The following is a 15,558-nucleotide window of genomic DNA, read 5'->3' on the forward strand; positions in this document are numbered from 1 at the left end:
GGATGAGGGATGCATCGCCGCAGAGCTGGAGCTGTGTCCAGCACATCTGTACATTTAGGGGCAGGTTTTTACCAGCCTGCAGAATTGTTCGTGGCACTTGGCAGGTGCTTTGCTAAGCTGCTGCTGCTTCTGTGTCCTTGGCTGGGATGTCTGAGCTGCCAGGGATCCCAGACCCAGAGTACATCCCTGGAAGAAGCAGTGGTCTGAGAGCAGCAGACACTGGATGTGGAGCAATCACTGGATGTTCATGTTTGTGAGAATATTGGCTCCCTCTTTCAATTTTTACTGCGTTTCTTCCATTCCTCTCCTACCTACACTGATAGCAATAGCTTTGCTCCTTTTTGGAAGTGAGCCGGGTTTCTACAGCTGGATTCCTAGGATCATGATGGCTGTCTCTGAATATACTCCAGCTTGAATTTGTTAACCTTCAGGGCAGGCTGCCAGGTCCATCTGTCCGCCCTTGCCAGTAAAGAGAGAGGTAATACTGGGTGAGAGAAGTGGGGCTCTGCAGCAGCTTCTAGGGAATGACTTCTTTTTATGTTGCTGTTATTGCTGGTTTGGGCTAAGTTACTGGTGTTCTTGCAGAGTGAGGAGCAGGTTGAGCTTCTGGGATTGAAAGCTCTTGTATTATAGAGAAGTAAAGAAATAGGAAAAAATTCTTTGCTGTGAGGGTGGTGAGGCCATGGCACAGAGAGGTTGTGGACTCCCCATCCCTGGAAGTGTCCAAGGCCAGGTTGGACAGGGCTTAGAGCAACCTGGTATAGTGGAAGGTGTCCCAGCCCATGGCAGAGGGATGGAATGAGATGGTCTTTTAGGTTCCTTCCAACCCAACCATTCTATAATTCCATGAAATTTTTCTCTCTTTCTTCCAGAACTCATATGTGGTGCTGGCCGGCTTGTCAGACGGACTTGTAGCCATGTTTTCAGTGTCCCAGGGCCTGCCAGGGGACAACTGCTCCTACCTGTGCTCCCACACAGCAAACCGGTCCAAATTCAACATCTCCGATGATGACCCGCGGCAGAACCCGTACCCGGTGAGAGCCATGGAGGTCACCAACAGCGGGGCCGAGGTGTGGTACAGCAACGGCCCCGGCATCCTCATCATCGACTGCGCCTCCATGGAGATCAGCAGGAGGCTGGAGCCCTTCAGCCCGCCCTCCATCATCACATCCATCGCCTGCAACTCCGAGTGCCACGGGGAGGAGGTGGTGTGGTGTCTGGACGATAAAAGCAACTTTCTGGTGATGTACCACGCCACCACCTACCAGCTCTGTGCACGCTACTTCTGCGGGGACTGCAGCCCCCTTAGAGACATGTTTACAATCCAGCAGCCCTCAGCTGCTATCCCAGCCACAGCCCCCATCAGCCACAGGGTGATGGAGAACAACCCACAGGGGGACATGAGCATCATGTACAGCCCGGACGTGGGCACCCAGATCCTGAACCATCAGGACTCACTCACAGATTACTGCTCTGTGTCTTCCTACTCCTCCTCACCTCCCAACAGGGTGACCCGCTGCCCCTCCAGCCTGCCCAGCTCACCCACGAGCTCTTCCAGTGCGCCCTTCTCCACAGATTTTGAGGAGTCAGAGAAATTCCACGAGCTTAAGGCTTCCCTGGATCATGATGCTTTGCCTGCAGGTGACAACACAGAGCATCTCCAAGCAGTCAAGATTCTTCCCGTAAAAGACCTCATCTGGATCCCCAGGTAAGGGGGTCACTTATCAAAGCAATTTAGTCAAGATCCCTCCTGGCTGAGCATGAGATTAACTCAGGCTAATTCAGTAGCTTTTGTGTTCCCAGTATGATTCACCTGGCCAGAAAGTCAAGTTACCATTAAGAAATTCTGTTCCCAGTACAATGCCTTTTGAAAGTAGTAGTGTTGAGCAGAATGGCCACATGGAAGGCCTTGCTGGGTTGGTTTCAGCAGAATGAGAAGGGGTGGTCAGACTCCAAGCCCTGTTTTCCCAGCTACTGAGGAAACAAAGAGCAGCAGGGAGCCTCCTTGCTCGGACACAGCCCTGGCAAGTCCTGCTGCCTCCTGTGGAGCTGATGGAAACCTCTGGGAAGCTGATTTTGCTTGTCACAGGATCTCTCACTGCAGTGGGTTCAGGATGCCCCCGTGGCATCACACTTCTCCATCCCCTGCAAGACATCATGTGGCTGCAGGTGGGCGTGGAACAGAGGATGGATATCCAGCATGGATCTTCTTCAGCTGACAGCATCTCCAGTGCTGAGGATGTGACATCTCCCTTGTTTCTCTTCTAGGAGAGGAGGGGACATCATCATCATTGGGCTGGAGAAGGAATCGGGCACCCAGCGGGGCAGAGTGATCGCGGTGCTGAAGGCGGGGGAGCTGGCTCCCTACGGGTGAGGCTGACTGGGAACACCAGTCTCCAGGGGCACAAGGGGACTGGGGTGTAGGGGGGGGGGCTCTACGGGTTCTGAAGGCTCTCGGGAGCTTCCTCTTGGCTTCCAGCAGCCTCTGAGGAGTTCCTACCCAGAGGAGACTCAGTCACTGGTTGTACATCAAGGTGTGTGCATTCTGTTAGAGCGGGGCAGACAGCGAGGGGAACGCACTACAACCTGGTCTCCAAAATCCACAGGGACCGAGCACCCCCATAATGACACAGACAGGACCATGCACAATGTGATAAAGTCAGCCTGATCCTGCCTGGTGCTGGCTCCCGGTGCTCCAAGGGCACCTGGCAGAAGGTCAGAGCAGCTTGGCAGACTCAGGCCCTGCTCTCAGAACAAGAGGTGTATTTATGCAAGCACGGCGCTTGTCTGTGGCTGCATTCACGTGGGTCAGGTTGATGTTCTGGCTCTAAATGAGCACCTTTGTGCTGTGGGCAATGACAGGCCGGGGGCGGCTCCTGGAGCACAGGGGAGAGCAGTTATATACGTTAATTTAAAATGTTTCATAGAGTGAAGGAGAGTCCAAATAAATAAATAGCTGATGGAGAGGTGGGGGTGTTCCTGCTGATCACTTAAATACTGGTCTGGGATTGTAGTATTTATGTCCAAACAAATGCAGTTTAAGCACTGCTAAGGATTGTAAATGATCATTTATTACCACCAGGAAAACACAACAGAAGATCAAAGGCTCCTGCCATTCCCTCTACTCTGAACTGAGTGTCTTTATCAGTTAGTTGGGAGGAGAGAATTCTCTTTACTGGTCACAGGTACTCTTAGGTTGGTTTTGCTTTACTCAAATTAAGTGTGGAGTTGAGGCAGAGTGACAGGACATCTCACACCTGTCCTGCCCTGCTGCCTGACTGGACCAGGCACTATGGCCATTGGCCCTCCCTGTTTTAACAGCAGGATAAAGAGTAGGGTAGTGCCTGCCTGCTTGAAGGGCAGAGCAGAGAGGGGAGGGAAGGGAGGGGGCTTCGTAGGGGCAGTTTCTGATAAAAACCAGCTGCCAAGGACAGTTCTATGGCCAGTGCTCCCAGCTGGGGACCTTTCTGGGAAAAGAGTTTGGGACCAGGCTTCCCCATCTGCTGTGGGAATGGTAAAAGGAGCCCAGTGAGGGCTGGACTCCTGTCCCTTGGACCCTGCAAGGGAAGAGTGTCATTATCTGCCCAGCCACTTCCCTCTGAGGTTCTTGCAGGGCCAGCTTCAATGGAGACCATGAAGGGAAGCACATACAACACAGACCACACAGATCCCTGAGTCCTGCCACAGCTGTGCCTGCTGCTCTGGGCTCTGGGCTCGGGGCTCAGACCCCAAGGTGGCAGAGCTGGGCTCCATCCCACCTCCCCGCTGTATTCCAGGCTGCGGAAGCTCTCGGCAGCCTGTCAGCTGTGTTATGAGGAGCTGTTCTGAAAATGCCCAGCTGGCAGCAGGAACAAGAATGTGGATTTAGCAATCAGGAGATTACCAGCAACTTCAAATGCCACGGCAGACTTAAGCTGCCACCTGCACGTTTAGGCACCTGAATCCCTTTAAAAACTTTTTTCCATGTCACTGAGCTGCTTGGTTTTGATGTGACACCATTTCTGATCCCTCTCTTTGTTACATTCTCATTGCTCAAGGATTTGCACCTTATAAAAAGCTTGTGTAGCTGGAAGGGAAGCTCATGAGCCGATGCTGCGCTTGCAGAGCTGCCCTTCCCTGTAATGCCCTTCCCTGTAATGCCCTTTGCTGCTCTCTTCTCCCTTCCCCAGGACGCTGGTGGATGCAGCTCTCATAGCAAAGGACACGGTTGTGTGCTGCTTTGAGAATGAAAACATGGAGCGGTGCCTGGCTGTCTGGAGGGGCTGGAGTGCCAGAGACTTTGACATTTTCTACCAGGCCTACGAAGAGCTGGGAAGGCTCGAGACCTGCATGCGCAAGAGAAGGTAGTGCCTGTGGTGCTGGGATCCGAGACTCAACGGGAGATGGGAGCATCCTGGACTCGGAGACACGGCCCGGAACAGGGGTGATGGGGGGAGTGTGTGTCTGGTTTGCTGCTAGTGAGCACTGTGGGGTTCCCAGATCCCCATCAGGGCTTTTGGGGAATAAAGAAGCCAGTGTGAGCAGGACCAGGACAAGCCTGGGAGCTGGGCCAGCTCTCGGCTCCCCTGCTCCATCACACGCTCCCCTGCACTAGTTGGGAGCAGAGGCAGAGGTGGCTGCAGTTCTGCTCATTCTTCGATTTCCAGTTTGTTCTTCCCTGTTTTAAATTCCTTCCTCACCTTCAGCATGCCCTGGCTGCTGCTGCTGCTTTTGTTGTGTGTTTTTCAGCCAGGAGAGCTCCGATAGCTCCACAAGCTCTTCCCTGGGAGCCTTAGCACGTTACCATCCCGGCTGCCTGCTGGCCAGCAGTGTGGGAACTGTGGGCTGATTCACCCTGTTCCCAGGGAAAATGCATCTGCTGGAAGCCCTGCACTGTGGGGCTGCTTCCCACCTCCCTGCAACTCCATTAGAGGCTACTTCAGGTGTAGTCCCCATGTAGAGATACCCTGGTGTAGGAATCAGCTAGAAGCTGTGGCTGGCCACTGCATTCCTGGTTCCTAAAAGCTGTAGTGGTGCCGCGTTCCTGTGAGGAAGCCCAAAACAACCTGCCAGGAATGCTGCACCAGTGAGCTGGTTCATGGCACTGCTGCCTTGTCAATGGAGCTGATGGAAAGCAAAGCCACTGGGTGTGACAGACATTCCTGGTGGAAGAGGAGGGAGCCCTGTGGCCAGGAAGGTTTATAAGCTGTCTCTGCTCCACTTCCCTTTCTCTTGGGAAGTGCACTCTGGAGCAGCAGGAACACAATAAGCTCAGTTTGCCTGTGTATCTGTGCAGCTTCCACCCACCACAGCTTGTATTTTATCTTCATTAGTGGCCTGGGATGCTGTATTGGCTCTGAATCCAATTGCACTTAATTATCCCAAGCATGTACAGCAGTGTAAAAAGTGCCCCCAGCTATGCACCCTGTATAAAAGTGTACAGTTTGAATTTTGGACCTTTCTTTTTCTTTTTTTTATCCCAAGAAACTTGTGTGAGCATCGGCAAGGCTGGCCAAGGCCGAATGGGCAGGTTAACCCTCTGGTTCACATTTCTGTGGCAGGCTGCTAAAATATCCTTCTTCAGAAATAGAATGTATCTTAAAATAAACAGATTCCTCCCCAGGATGACACTGCATTGGTGGTTTTTATTGGAAACCCAACTGGCATTGGGTGCTCGGGGTTTGCAGCGTGATTCAAGTTCTTGTCCTGATGAGCACAGCCAGAACCAGGGCTACGAGTACAGACTGTCTCCATACCTGGCCTTGCCTGTCTCTGTCACCCTGTGCCTCCCCAGCAGCTCATGAAGCAGGTATGGCAGCACCAGAATTTCCCTCCCTCACCAGGACACACTCTCTGCCTGTTGTCTTAGGGCTGGGGAGGAGGTGACTCAGCCCTTCACTGCTGCTGGGGTTTGAGGCATTGTCACAGCCCAAGACCTGATCCTGACTTGGGGTGAGCTGTGAAGAAGCTGTGTGTGTGACAGAGCTCATCAGCTGCATTTCCCTGAAACTGTCACCTGTCTCCATTCTGCTCCATCACCCAAAGCCTGCAGGTGCCTGCTGTGCACACTTGAGCTGGTGTTTAACCACCTCACAGTCACCTTCTCCAGATGCCAGATTCCTTTGACATGCAGGAACTTTTCCCGTGATACCTGAAGCCCCAACAGGAGCTATAAAGGGGCTCATTCTTTCATTTAACCTTGCAGGCTTCCTTTGAGGAAACACCCTGTGGAACAACCACAGCAGTTCCTTACTGTCCCTCTTGACCAAACACCTTGGGTGCTCTGCTGCTTCCAAAGCCAGTGTGGGGTTGTGCCCACCATGGGCTCCCCAGTGCCCATGGGGGCAGCTGGAGCATCTCCCAAACCTTTGGTGGGCCCTGACCAAGGCCTGGACACAAAAGGGCCTTCGTTCTGCTGGACACCATCCTCTGGGGCTGCTACTGCACACCTTTCCCAACATTCTGAGGCATCCCTGCTCCAAACTCTGCTGCACACCTTGGCAGGTGCGTCAGGGTGGTCGTCTGGGGGGGGGGGGGGGGTGGGAAGAGAAGGGGGTGGCACCCGGGTTTCACAGGACCTGGGAGAGATGCTGCAGTGGTGGGCATGTGTCCCAAAACCTCCTGTGAGCAGGGGGTTGGTTCCCGAAAGCAGCAGAGCCTGAGTATTGCTACCCTGGAACAAGAACAAAATCCCCCCTTCAGCAGACCTGAAACCTCATTAGCACAAGGCTCCATTAAGTGAGCACTGCACGTGCTGTGGGAATGATTCCCCAGGGGCAGAAATAAACAGACACTAAAACAAAATTAAGAAAACTCCCACCAGTTCAAACAGTTTGAGATTTCAGTGCTCCTTTCCATCTCTCCCACCAGCAAAGCCTGTTCTCCTGATGGCAGGTACAGGTGAGGGACATCAGGCATCCTGGGGAAAGGGATAGGGTCACAGCCAAAGGCAGGAAAAGCCCCCAGAGTCCTGGAACGAGGGGCAGCAAAAGCCCCAGGGGTGGGTCTGGGGGAGCTGCGCTGTCACAGTCCTCACTATTTCATTTCAGGTGCTAAAAATAAGCCCAAATAGGGCCCTGGTGGGGGGTTATTCCTTCAGCTGACTGAGGAGAGGCAAGAAAACACCTTGGGTTTGTCAATGCCAGGTTTCCCCCAGCCCAGCCTCGGAGCAGCAGGAGCACTCGGAAGGGCCTCGGCGCTGGGAGGGAAGCGGATGCTCTCAGATGGGATTAACCCCCAGCACCAGCAGTGGGAGGGCAGCGGGTCCCAGGGCTGTTAATTACTCATCAAGGAAGCAAAGGGAGATGAACAGGACCTGCCTGGGATTAACTGAGCCCAAAACCCTGCCCAGCTTCACTCCCTTGCTCAGATGCCTCCTGAGAGCAGTGAGCCACACATCACCCTGGGCTTTTCCCTGGAGTGCTCAGTGATCCTTTACCTGCTTTGAAAGGAATATATTCAGTTCCTAACTGGATACTGATTCCGATTCCTGGTTTGGGCTGTTTCTTTGCTGGCATCAGTGCAGGGTCAGGCCCTGGGATGAAGAACTGCCGTGCCCAATACCAGCATCCCAGCTTGCGGCACGGCCTGAATATTTTTGGGGGGGAGGCATGATGTGGAGGCAAACCACTGGTTGCATCTCGTACCCAAGATCCCATATCCTGGTGCTCACTCAGGACATTTTGGGGCCCCAGAACAAGACCCCACCAGTCTGGGGCTGTCCAAACCCAACCAACCCCTCAGTGTGCAGTAAAACAGGGAATATTACAGCTAATTCTGCTAGGAAAGGAAATAAGGGCTGGCTCTGCCTTGTTGCACGCAGTGCCGTGGACAGTGGGGCAGGAATTGTCATAATTTGATATATTAGAGCAAAACCCACCCCTTGTGCCCCCATGACAGGGTGGGGGCAGGTGAACATGGACACACCAGCTGGATGCTCCCCATCCCATGCGGCACCGAGGGCTCTCAGCTTCAGCATAAGGAAAAATAAGGTGATTTCTAAGGGAGGTGGGGAAAGGGACAGTGCTGGCTGCTTTGTATTCTGCTACTGAAAGGACAGAGGAAATTAGTTTTCTTTAAGCAAACTTTAAAGGGACAGGAAATATCGTGGCTATTTCGGGCTGCTGGCCTGTCCTTGGCTTACCCCAGCCAGTGGCGGTGGGATGGGAGCTGTTTTGGGCTTCAGTGGCTTAACTCGGTGGAGGAGGATAAGGAGGGGGTTGGGGATGGAGATGGGAACGAGGATGGGGACTGTGATGATTAGGATGAGGATGGGGGCAGGGATGGAGTTGGGGGTGGGGATGAAAATGAGGAGAAGGATGGGACCAGGAATGGGGTTGGGGTTAAGGATGATGCCAGGGATTGGGCTGGGGCTGAGCTCACCTGGGACAGATGCTCAGCACTGGGGCAATCACTACCAAGTGATGCTGGCAGTGGGCAGAAGGCCCAGGCACATCCCCAACCCATGAGTGGAACATCCACAGTGATTCAGGTTTCCCAGGGCCATTATGGCCCTGCCCCAGCACACAGAACCGTCCTGGCAGAGCCAATGCTGGCACAGGAAACAGCCTTTATCTGCCCATATCACAGCCTGTTTGCACCGGAGGTTTGTTTTATCACGGATTTCTTTAAACTGTTTATTTCTTTAAAATGTTAATTTTTTCCACCCCACTCATAAAAGTGATTTAGAAAGTGGTAGAGATTCCTGGGCTGGAGGAGACCGGGGAGATGGCCTTGGAGCTTGGAAAGGACAAGGACACCTGGGAAAGTGTCGGCAGCAATTCGGACGTGAGGAATAAAAGTGCTTCTGGCAACAGCAGCCAGGTAAAATCCAGGAAAATAGCTGGAAAGGATTCCTCATGGGATGCACTGCCTTGGCTGGGGAGCCCAGGTTGTATCCAAGGCTGCCTAAGCCCAAGAAGGAGGTGGCTTTTGAGCTCCAACTGGGATCAAAACCCCTGAATTTGCTCTGGTCAGCACAACTCACATTGGCAGAGTCCACTGGGTACAAAAGCATTAATTTAAAACAGGTCCCACGTGAGCAGTGTCCCACCAGCCAAGGCATCACCATGGCCAGAGCAGAGGAGGAGCCCTGGTGGGGCCTGGACCTTCTCCCCATTTTTAATGCCTCTGTAAGATTTTCTTTCCAAAAAGCTCCTGATTGCGGCTGGCTGTGCAAGCCGAGTATTTTTAGCAAGTATTCATGCGAAACGGCTCAGGATAATAATTTGCAATGTAAAGTTAGAGGCTTCCACAAAAACTCAAGAGTAAGCAGATTTGGGTCAGCGGGACTTTGTGCTGATTTTGCTGAAAGGAACCATCCAGCCAGGTCCAGGGGAGCTAAGTGGGGCTGGAGCTGGTCACTGAGTTTTCTGTGTAATAAACCCCCACTGTGCCTAAACGACCAAAACTTGAAATCCTTCCATGGACTGTGACTCTGCAGTTACAGATAAATGTTTCACATGTAAATAGTCACATCCAGCACAACAGTCACCAGAAGTACCTGCTGCCTTTCTGGACTCACATTTTCCCTAGCTCCCTTTGCCTCTTTTTGCCATCATCGATCTTGAGCAGGAGGGAAAAGTTTTTAGAAAACAGCATTAATAAATCCAGCTCCCCCCCATGGGTGATCAGGGAAGGTGAAGGATTTAACCCCACGTGCCCAGGGGCTGCAAAGCTCTCCTTGGGTGGGAGTTTTATTGCTGTGAGGATGCCCACAGCCGACACAGCATCCAACCCAGGTTACCTGCACCAGAATAATGAGGGAAAGAAGTCTCTCACATTTTAAATTGTTTTAATGAAGAAGAGCAGCATCTCGATAGACAGCACATGACTGGGCACCACATCTTTCATTTTCAGGACGACACCATCTCATTTTCTCACACCTCTGTGGCCCAGATGCAAACCCTCCAGGGTTTTCCAGCCTCCTCAGCAAGAAGGAAACTTCTGTCCAAACCAAATAACTGGAGTAAATTGCAGATGAAATGTTTCAGCCCCAGAAGGGATTCTTGTCAAGGCTGGGTTAGCACCTACCTGCTGATGTTTTCCACCTCAGTCCAGTGTCTTACAGCTGGGGCAGCAAATGCCACTTATTTTAGTATAAAATGGGATTGATGTGGTTAGACTTTGTCATAAAGGGTTATAACTAAAATTTAAAATGGATTACTTTTAAGCTGAGAGTCCATAAAATATGTGATCAATTGAGATGCAGGGCCTCAAGAGTTGCCTGCAAGCTTGGTCCAAAACTCACTTTTAATAGGGATTTGCTAGCAGAATTAGAACTGTGGCAACTCAGAAAAAAACTCAAATACTAGATGGGTGCTGTTCACTAAATGGCTTTTTCCAGTTACATACATTCTGCTTTTACCAGCTGTTATGGGCTAAAAAAAGTCCTACATAATGATAAATGTTAATAAATACAGTACAGGGCTTTTTTTCGCCCATTTTGGTGCTGTTCTTTGGGGTTCATATTCTTCAAGCTCTTTTCTGTACCACAAATACAAGTTGGTTGTGTGAAGAAACACCTCTGCAATCCCTAAGATTCTTGCTTTGGGACTTAATTTTGTCCTCACACCAATACTTAACTCCTAGAGCTATTAAAAAATAAGTTCTCAACCCACTTAGTAATTATTTTTACTGTGTTTTGAATACACAAAACATTAGGGCACCATTCAGCCTTGTCACTGTATGCATTTGAAATGTATACTTATGGGTATTTTCAGGCAGCAGAAGTACTTCTAACGTTTTCATGAAGAAATGTCCAAACCAGGCAATGGCACAGCTCAACAGACCCCAGAATGGGTCTGTTCTCCCTTCCCTCAGAGCCAAGGTAGAAGCACTGAGCTCATCCCAGGCCAAAACACAACACAGAGGTCAAAACCCTTTGGAAGAGGGAGATCCTTTTACCTAGGCTTACTTCCCAAAGTGTGTTACCTCTGTGCCTGCACTGGGTGGAATGATATGGACTGACGACGTGAGCAGCTCTGATTGCAAATAAAAAATCTTTATTGCATCTTAGAAGCAAGTCTTAAAAAAGAAAAAGAAAGGAAAAAAAAAGAGAAGGGAAAGAAAAATTTTCCATGCACTGAATCCATCCAAGTACCTACATCCTTGGGACTGTCACCAGAAAATGATGAACATGGTAGGACACAGACTCTATGCTAGTTGCAGTTCATACACGTGTAAACAATGGTTATTTCTTCTACTGGAATAGCAATTGCTCCGTAAGATCCCTTCAAACATGGCAACAACCACCTAAGCTTCAGGTTTTCTCAATTCCTTCACTCGTCTCCACTTCCCAAAGAGTAGGCGAAGTGGAACTGAGGGCAATGAGATGAAATGGGGCTGGAGGATACAATAGAAAAATATATTGTTCACTGGGTTTTATTTTTTATTTCTGCTGAGCAGGATATTTACAGGTACACAGGTCCCAAGAGATCATCTGCTTCAATGACAATGTCCATTCACTGCCTAAGTCTCAGTGTACAGGGTTCCCTATCTGGCTTTAAGGCACTTTATTTTGTGTATTTTCTCTTACCCTGCTAGGTGTTAACTCATAGGGATCACACTTTCCTTGTATTCAGCCTCCTCAGTTCTTCTTGGAATACCAAAATATTTCCTAAACTCACTGAAGCCATTCCAAAAATGTTAAAAGAAATTTGGAGGGGGGGCGGGGGCGGGGAAAGATTCATGAAAAAATATTTTAGAAAGTAATCTTTGGAGATCATTTACTGTAAGTATGATGTACACTACCTTATCAGTGAGAAGATGCAATACATTCCTAATATATATATATATATTTACACACACATATATATATATATATAAAATATTAAAATGACTAACAGATATTCAAGGAAAAGGTCAAGAACCTAAAACAATGGATATTAAATAAATTAACGGTCTAACAGATACAGAAAAAAAATAATCCCAAAACAAAACTAGTAATCAAATGAAGTAATTGTTCCCATCAACATCATGTAACCAACTGAACAAAATCGATGCGATCGGGCGCAGGACACTCGGTGCAGAGGAGTTTTCCAAGTTCTCATCAGGAAACTTGGATTGTTCACTGTGTGCTGTCATTTGGCTGTAAGGGATTCCCATTTCCCAGCCTCTTCCCCTCGCTCATCAGGCTTCGGCATTTCCTGGTCACATCGCTCAGCCCTCGGATGGCGGCTGAGGACAATACACAGAACCCACCACGGATTCCCCAAACATTCTGTCCATATATGGACCAAATATCAAACACAGCAATTTCTACAAGGACTAATCAGATTGCAGGTTGTGCTTACTTCCTTCCCTCACCTGCCCATAATAAGTGGAAGTGTATTTTTCAACTGAAATAATCAGCTATTAGGAAAAAAAAAAAACCAACCTCCTGCAATTACCACCCTTCTCATCACCACAGCAACTCAGATTTTCTAATGCAATTTAAAAATTAATGGCTAATCCTGAACCAAAGGAGCAGAATCTTTGCACGGTAGCAGTCACACCAAAAACATTTAGACACAGCGTTTTGTCACTTGGTTTTGCACGCTCAGGTCCCAATTTACAGAATCCCAGCCATGAAGACGGCACTGGAAACGGTAGGAAACAATCTTTTGTTCATAAGGAAATTCTAATTCAAGTCAGATTTCCACTGATCGGTCAGATAACTCTTAAACAATTCTTTTTTTCTTTTTTTTTTTGTTTGAAGGCAAATACTGATCACAGTTTTGTTCAAAACCAAAAACTCAACAACAAAAAAACCCAAGGGCCTTGTTCTTCTCAAAACGAGCGCTTTGTAAGAAAACAACGATGATTTCTAAAATATATCCTGTGTGGTCTTTTAAAAGTGAATTATCAAAAAACATTTTCCCAAAAATAAATTAGATAATTAAAAAAAAGTCTTTTCCAGCATAGCTGGACATTAGGCTGTCCTCACTGAGCCATTAGTATTGCTGCTTTTCCCAAAATTTGGGTCGTTTTTTTCAAACCATATTTCAGCCAGCTGTTGTGTGGATCCATAAGTTGAAGCTTTGGACCCCAAGCACATTTTGTATTGTTTTGGATCAAGATTAGGGTCACAAAAAACAGGGTGATGCACATGGACTACTCCAATTTCTTGGCTTCGGAAAGTTTTTAAGCCAGCTTGAATGACTTTGTTAAATAGATCTACATCTTCAAGGCCCCAACCTTGGATGGAGACATCAAAGCCACCTGCTCGAAGAAGGTCACCTTTGTAAATACAGGTGATACCAAAGCCATAGTTCCTCCAGAAACCTGTTTTCTGAGTGAAGGCAAAATGATTGTCACTAGGAACCTTTCCACTATAAACAATCTTTGGATCATACTGGCTAAAAATGATGGGAAAATATACTTGCTGACCCAAAACTGTATTGGCTCTACACCGCTGGAGGAATTCTGTGGTAAACACTAAGTCAACATCACAGAAGAAAAGTAAAGACTCATTCTGGAACTGAGAAGATCCAACTTCCAGAGCCAGTGCCCTCGAGAACTCCCCCGACACCGGCAGAACCTGCATGTCCGCCTTGGGGTATTTGGTGCGGTAATCTCTCATCAGCTCGATTTGCTTTGCTTTGTCAGGGTTGGAGTTGGAATTGAAAAGCAGGACAACCAGCTTGACGTTCTGGTTTGGAATGAGGCACATCTTTTCAAAATTCCCCATGAACCTTGCAAACATGTCAAAACGTCCGGAGAGAGGGATCAGGATGTTGATCTTCTTGTCTTTGAGCTCCTTCCTTTCTGCTTTGGACTTGCTGAGTTGGAAGGGGACAAACATCTTCAGCGAGTTGGAGAGGAAGGACAAGGACCCAGAATCCTGGTTGATTTTGCTGGCCAGCTCTTTGGCATCCATTTCTTCATGCTCCATGAACTGGATCTTGCTGAAGGTCTGCTGCAGGTATGCGTGCCTTCGCACAGGGACCGTCATCTTCTTCCCCTTGTGCTTCTTGTAGAGAAGCAGCAGGTCCAGCACGTACTCTGCTCCGTACATGGGGTTCACCCTGCGGTATCCATACTGTATTTCCTTGAAATCGATGATCCTCCCCCGGGTCTTGGCGTTGGCGTTGATCATTTCCATGACCTGCATAACGATGTCATCCAACGCTTCGCGCTGGGACGAATCCATTCCTCTCCGAGGCGGTTGCCCGTCAGCGCCCGAATACAAATATTTTCCTGTAAGAAACTCCCACTCCAGTATCTCTTCGCGGTGGCGAGGCTGGAACCGCATGAAGGAGGGCGGCATCCCCAGCTGCAGGTCCTCCTTGTGGATTTCGGTGTTGCTGTACTTGCTCATGAGCACAATCTCACGGTGCAGCTGCACGGTGCGGTGGCGCAGCTCCGCGATCTTGCGGCTCAGCATGTAGCTGTGCAGCCTGTACTGGTATGGGGGGTTCTTGTTGGGGTGCAGTGTTATGGCTCGGTGTATTTTGCTGTTCCTCAGGTCTCGGATGTAGCCTTTTTTGTTCTTCTCGTAATTCTCATAGAACAGCTGCTGCATCTAGAAGAGAGAGAGAGAGAGAGGGAGGAGAAGTCAGAGTCTCGGCAGTGCTGACCCTGTGAAAGTTTGCCCACGCAACCCCGCTGGGAGAGAATTCCCCCTTGCTCACAGAAGGCTTTCTGAATAAGCTGTTCTTGGGTTTAGACACAGGTTGTAGCAATACCAGCTGCTATTCAAGGAAATTAAGAGGATTATTCATTGTAAACTGGTGAAAGAAACATCTATCATGGATTTGGGATTACTACAGCCCATTCTACAGATATCACCAGCAGCCAAACAATTCAGCAGTAAGTCGATTGTAAGCTCATTTCTTCACAACAACACACCATCACCAGGAAAATAACACCGTGAAGTGTTCACTACAAAACTCTTACTATTCATCTGTTTCCCATTGTTTTAATATTAATAATAAAGAACAATAAAAAGGGATACCATGTACATACTAAGCAAATCTGACAACACCTTTTCCATTATACCCAAATGCCATTTAGGCTTTAAAAATCCAGATTTAGGCATTAAAAATGCAAGTTGCTGAATGTTTTGGCCAAGATGCCAAATATGTTACCTCAAGTGCTGCAATGCAAAGCTACAGCTGTCATTTTAAAATGTCAATGGACAGTAAAGCGCACCTGAGATTCCTAGAGTTCCAGAAGTCAGGTAATACAGGATGCATGTGTACACCAGAATAAAAACATCCTTAACATGGCATTTGCTATTTCAAAACAAGAAGATAGTGAGCTGAGATTAGATTCACAAGTCTCAGGAAAGCAGACAAACCAGAAAGATAATGTGGAAAATAAACTGATAAAAAAACCTTGGGGCCAAAGGTACATACCAGCTTAGATAATGGAAATTTAGAAAGACCATGGGCAGATTCTATGTCACAGCACAAACGTCATCAATCTGCCAAAGCTGACACAGCACCTTCATTCAGTATGGGATCCAATCCCTGTTACTGGCAGTGGAATCTGCCACAGGTAACACAGTCAATAAAGCTTGTGTAAAAGGGGCTGTACAGATCAGCAAAGAGCCAAACCCAAAAAAGAACCAGGGAGAATGTCTCAAATATGATGGCA

General features: G+C 48.7%; 2 protein-coding genes across 7 annotated transcripts in view; one reads left to right on the plus strand and one right to left on the minus strand.

Moving 5' to 3' along the window:
- Positions 1-5,604, plus strand: part of LRRK1 (leucine rich repeat kinase 1) — a 73,775-nt gene extending 68,171 nt beyond the window's left edge. For all 6 annotated transcript variants that reach the window (XM_042039817.1, XM_042039821.1, XM_042039816.1 and 3 more), the window contains 3 exons: positions 873-1,708; positions 2,269-2,370; positions 4,170-5,604. In XM_042039817.1, coding sequence (XP_041895751.1) covers positions 873-1,708; positions 2,269-2,370; positions 4,170-4,347 — 1,116 coding nt within the window. In that variant the 3' untranslated portion in view covers positions 4,348-5,604. The remainder of the gene's footprint in view (positions 1-872; positions 1,709-2,268; positions 2,371-4,169) is intronic.
- A 4,151-nt stretch (positions 5,605-9,755) lies between these two features.
- The window catches only part of CHSY1 (chondroitin sulfate synthase 1), a 76,696-nt gene continuing 70,893 nt past the window's right edge, over positions 9,756-15,558 (minus strand). Inside the window, exon 3 of the mRNA XM_042039618.1 lies at positions 9,756-14,482. Coding sequence (XP_041895552.1) covers positions 12,890-14,482 — 1,593 coding nt within the window. The 3' untranslated portion in view covers positions 9,756-12,889. The remainder of the gene's footprint in view (positions 14,483-15,558) is intronic.

Source organism: Corvus kubaryi, unplaced genomic scaffold, assembly GCF_017639235.1.
Source record: "Corvus kubaryi isolate FWS band 111438036 unplaced genomic scaffold, C.kubaryi_AGA036_p1.0 37394, whole genome shotgun sequence".
Classification (NCBI taxonomy): domain Eukaryota; kingdom Metazoa; phylum Chordata; class Aves; order Passeriformes; family Corvidae; genus Corvus; species Corvus kubaryi.